This window comes from Phocoena phocoena, chromosome 8 (assembly GCF_963924675.1).
Source record: "Phocoena phocoena chromosome 8, mPhoPho1.1, whole genome shotgun sequence".
In the NCBI taxonomy this organism is placed as follows: domain Eukaryota; kingdom Metazoa; phylum Chordata; class Mammalia; order Artiodactyla; family Phocoenidae; genus Phocoena; species Phocoena phocoena.
The window spans coordinates 13,937,880-13,942,873 of NC_089226.1; the positions used below are offsets into that span (position 1 = coordinate 13,937,880).

General features: G+C 59.5%; 1 protein-coding gene across 1 annotated transcript; it reads right to left on the reverse strand.

The window, feature by feature from the left end:
- Positions 1-2,947: 2,947 nt before the first annotated feature.
- RNF26 (ring finger protein 26) lies at positions 2,948-4,249 on the reverse strand. The gene has a single exon (XM_065883177.1). The coding sequence runs from the start codon at positions 4,247-4,249 to the stop codon at positions 2,948-2,950; it is 1,302 nt and encodes a 433-aa protein (XP_065739249.1).
- Between the last annotated feature and the right edge of the window lie 745 nt (positions 4,250-4,994).

Consider the following 4,994-nt stretch of genomic DNA (forward strand, 5'->3'; position numbering starts at 1 on the left):
TGCCCACTGGAAAGTGAGCGCACGCTGTCTCACTCGAAGGGCAGGAGGGCATGACACTGACAGCCAAATCATCCAGGAGGGCTGGCCCCCCTGGAATGTTGTGAATGACCGCGGAGGTCGGGTGGGGGCCTCTCCGTTCTGCTGCAGGCAGGGGATGGGGACAGAGGCTGAGATCAGGGCTGGCAGCACGGGGCAGTGGCTGGACTTCTGCCCTAGACCAAAGGAGTGCTGGCAGGCAGCGTGCTGGTGGTGTGCTGGCAGGTGTGAGTCCCCGCAGTTGCTCTGGCCCAGGACCCCAAGGTGGGGTGCTCCCTTCCCAGTCCTCTGCTTCTCTGGGTCCTCCCTCATCCCTCCTGCTCCTGGGCCCTTTTCTCAGAGATCATTTAATAAATCTTAAAACAACAACAACAAAAACCCTCTTACTGGCTTCAGCCTTTCTTCTTTACTGGTGGGGATGCCCTGATTCTGAGAATGGGGAGAAGAGGGACAACGGTGGGTGGGGAGGGTGCTCAGGCAGAAGGGAGGGCTCTTGGGCTAGATGGAGCTATGCGCCAGGAGATACAGGAAGCAGGCCCAGGTGAAGGAGAGGCCGCTCCACAGACCTGCTGGGTAAGCAGTGGAGGTTGTGAACGGGAGCCCCTGCTGAGGAGGGTGTCCTGGTGTCAGACTTTGGCCACCCAGGAGGAGCCCTTTTTCTAACTCAGAGATGTCATATGAACTGGGTGGGACTTCAGCACACATCCCTGCCCTGACCAACAGAAAGGAAGCCAGGATTTGCATTCATGGCTGCTCTGGCTACTTGCCTGGTCCCTAGATGACTGGAAAGCTTCTCTGTCCCCCATGCCAGGGGAGTGGAGTGTCCCTGGGTGTCTTAGAGATGTCATCTTGGAGATGGCCACGAGGGGGCAGCCCAGCTCCAGGATGCAGCAATGACCCTAGGTAGCTGAGCTCCTGACTGCTAAGGTGGTTAGGGGGAGGAAGGGTATTGAGCTCCGCCAGTGGGATTCCAGATGGGGGTGGAGGAAAAGGGGGTCATTTGCTCCCAGCTCAGGAAGTTTATCTTCTCTCATAAAATGTTTATCCTCACATTAAACAGAGACTGGAAGGAACCAAGCCTCCCCTTGCTCAGCTCCCTCTCCAGGGTTGGGGGAAGGGGAAAAAAGAGCCCTTCCTCAGGCCTCCCAACTCCAAGGTGCGTGTGGGGAACAGTCACTCACTGAACCGGGCCACACCACTCAGTCCGAGGCTAGCCGCAAGGCCCCTCCGAGGCTCCTCTCCTTGCCCCACCCCCGACCCGATGACGAACAAACCCGGGCTGGCCCGCCCACATCAGCTCAGGCTCTCAACCCAAGAGAAAGTGGAGGGGCCTCTCCTCGGAGTTTCTTCCCATCTACCGCTTTCCCCTCCCCCACCACCTTCCAGAAGGCTGTCCCTGGCATCATGCTCCTAGATTTAACATACAATTATGGGGTAGTGTCCCCCCCTCTCTTGCAGGTCATGTGAGGATGGATACGACCAATGGCGACTGGACCCAGTGAGCTAGAGACAGGCCTCCCAGCTGTCCACCAGGAGGCCCCAAGGCCATACTCCAGCCCATCACAGCGCCACTCTATGCCAAGAGTCACAACGACAAGCACCAACTCCTCCAGGGATCTGAGGGTAGGTTGGACTCCAGGCAGTAGGAACCCCAAGTTCCCTCCTGGGAAGAGTGGCACCAGAGGAAAAGCTGGGAGGGCTGACCCAAAGGGTGGGCAAGTTCACACTCCTCTCTCCTAGGGCTAATTCTGGAAAGATAGAAAAGATAAGGAGAGCTTTCCAAAAGCTGTGCACGCGAGAGGGCACAAATCAGACAGGGTGAAAGCAAAGCTAGCCACACCTGGCAGGGGCTCTCCCCAAGGCACCCTATCTTATCTCTCTGCCAGGTCCCCCACCAACCACACTTGTGACTCCGGCAGGACCGAAGGACCCTGCTGCAGCAGCATCCATCACCCTAACCGACGGCTCGCCCTTGCAAGGATGCACACAGAGGCCGTCAGAGCTGTAACAGAACTTCATTCACTGGATCCTGGGCCAGACAGACACCTCACGGACCCGCATGCCTCTCGGCCCTGGCCCCTTCTGTATTTGGACCCTAGTGAAATGTGCACAGTCTGCCCTCCCCGATGCCAGGGAGAGACGAACAGAAGGGGAATGCCTTCTCACTCTGCGATGTGGGGAGTGAAAGGGATAGGAGTAGAAATCTGGCTATCCCCCCTGCGGTTCCCAGTGGTGCTGGGGTGTCAGAGGGCACATGGTCCCAAAGGCAGGTGCAAACACACACACACCTGGGGGTTAATTCTCATCCCAGCTGTTGGGTCAGGTCAGAAGGGAGCCTCATAAGATCATGACTGGTAGAAGGAGCTCTAAGGGCACCTGAGAGATACTACCCCCAAAGCCTGCCAGAGCACAGGGGCTCCAGCTGAAAGCAAATGTTCAAGATCATTCCAAGGCCCTTGAGTTGCCACAACACCCAAATGACACTGATGTGTGTGTCTGCAGAAGCGGGGGAGGAAGTGGGAAGGGAGCAGGGAGAGAACCTGCAAATCCCCAACAGAACAACCAGAAGCGGAGAGGGTGAGCCCCACACACGGGTATCTGGGTGGGCCCTGGCAAGCTGGAGGGGAGTCCACAGAGAACAGTCTCAGGGCCTCGCAGAGTGACACACTCACCACCCTCGGCATCACTGGGACCCACTGGGTAAGGATAAGTGTTACCCTGCCCCCAGCCAAGCCACAGTCTTCCAGAGTTTCCCATCTCCATGTCCTGGACGTATGGCTCCGAGGCTCGGCAGGACGGCCGTAGGGGCAGGAGGGGCTTCAGGCTGGGACCCAGAGATCAGGTGTGAATGCTGTCCTAGCGCAGGTGGCTGTGTGGAGCGTGGAGGGATGGGCAGGCGGGGAGGGAGTCTTCAGAGGTAGACGTTGAGGGTCTGCAGGATGCCCCGGCGGCACAGTGGGCAGTTGCGGTGGTAGACAGGGTGGCGCATCAGGATCTCAGTGCAGGCCTGGCAGAGGCACAGGTGCCGACAAGGCAGAAGCAGCACCGTCTTGCTCTGGTCCTGGCAGATGACGCACTTCTTCCGCTCCTCTTGCTCCTTCAGCAATTTCCATGGGTCTTGCCCAGCTACAGGCTCCTCCACATTGAGCCTCTCCCGGCCCCGGGCAGCTGTCACTCTGGCCATCCTGACCTCCTCTTCTTCTGCCTCTGATCTGGGCCCAGCTTCAGGAAGAGCGTCCTGTCGCCAGGTCCTGGCTGAGGGCACCCTCCTAGGGCCACCCTGGGGGGCCCCAGGGGCCCCTCCCCGGTTAGGCCAGCTCGCCAGCTGCAAGCTACGGCTCCAGACTCGGCGCCAGGTCTCCAAGCCCAGTGCTAGGCGAGAGAGCCGCACAACATCCTCTCTGAGCCGGTGGTAGGATGGCCGGGCATGGAGCTGACTGAGCGCCTGGGTGGCCAGCCTCAGGGTGAGGTCCGGGTGCAACAGAGTCACTGTCACTGCCAGCACGCAAGCCAGCAGCACCAGGCCAGTGACATTGACAAGCACAAAGCTGGCCAGGAGGCGGGCAGCGGAGGCCAAGAGCTCCAGTACCAGTTGGCAGGGGGTCCAGAGGAGGATGGACATGGCCACAGCACTGCTGGAAACGTGGGCTAGGAAAGCAGCCACTACATCCGTCATCCTCCACAGCGGTCCCATCACTGCATCCCACAGGGCCAGCACCAGGGAGAAGAGGTTCTGAGTGCCAATGAGGCAGATGTTGACCAGGCTATTAATCACATAGGCCACCAGGCTCATGGTGATGGCACAGATGTCACAGACCTGGCGCAGCAAAGCATGGCCATTGGAGACCATATTAAGGACACCCCGGTGCAGGATCTCCCGGCTCCTAAGCGCCCCGTGGGAGGCCAGGTGCCCCAGGAGCTTTAAGCTCTCCAGGCCAGAACAGCAGCTGTATAGTACGGTACATAAGGCCTGAAAGCCCCCAAAGGTGAAGGGAACCACGGCTTCGATGAAGGCCAGCAGTGACAGCAAGACTCCACGGCCCAAGTGCAGAAGACTAGTCAGTACCGTATGTGGCAGGTTGTAGATGAAGGCCAGGAGCCAGGCCAGGGAAGCCAGGAGGGAGGACACCAGCAGGAAGTTGAGGTCCAACACCAAGGTCAGCACATCCAGCAACAGGCCCACCCCATTCACTACCAGGTACACAGCCTCCATGATAGGGCTATGGGGGTTAGTCCAAAAGGAAGTCTGGCTCCCGGTTGAGGGGGGTGTCAGGGCTGTCAATATTTGGGGGAAGGAGGAGGTCGGGGATTAATTTGGAAGGGAAGTGAGCAGTCTCCAATACAGGGAGAATCTGAGGAAGAAGTGGGTTAGAAGGAAGTGGAGTCTCAACGGAGGGAAAGGGGGCCAGATGCCGGTCCAGGAGTCCCGGTTTTGAAGGCGGGCTCTTTGGGAGGAAATAGTCCAAACATCTCTAAAGTGGAGGTGATCCCGGGCTGGAGGAGAAACCTCAGCTTTGGAGGCCTGGTGGTGGCATACCACGGCCGGGCAATGGGTCAGACCGAGAGGAGACCGGGAACGGAAGGGATCGGGCCAGGCCGGGGCCGGGTGGGGGCGGCGCAGGCTGGGCGCGGGCTCGCGGTCCAGCTACGCAGGTGCCTCTGTCCCCGCCCGGCCCCCGTCCTCTGGGCTCGCGGCGCTTCGCGCCCAAGGGAGCAGCGGGGAAGGGAACGAGCCTCAGCAAACCCCAGGCGCGGCCTCTACTCCGCTGGGCGCCGCCATCTTGTGTGCTACCGGGTGGGGCAAAAGGCGTAACAAGGAGGGAGGGACGACGAACTCTGACCAATCGGTGAGGCCCAAGCGCAGGAAACATCGAGCACTCATTGGTCCATTTGAACGGCGCCCAAACATATTTAGTACTTTAAGGGATTGGGGGGGAACAGATTGAAATCCCCGCCCC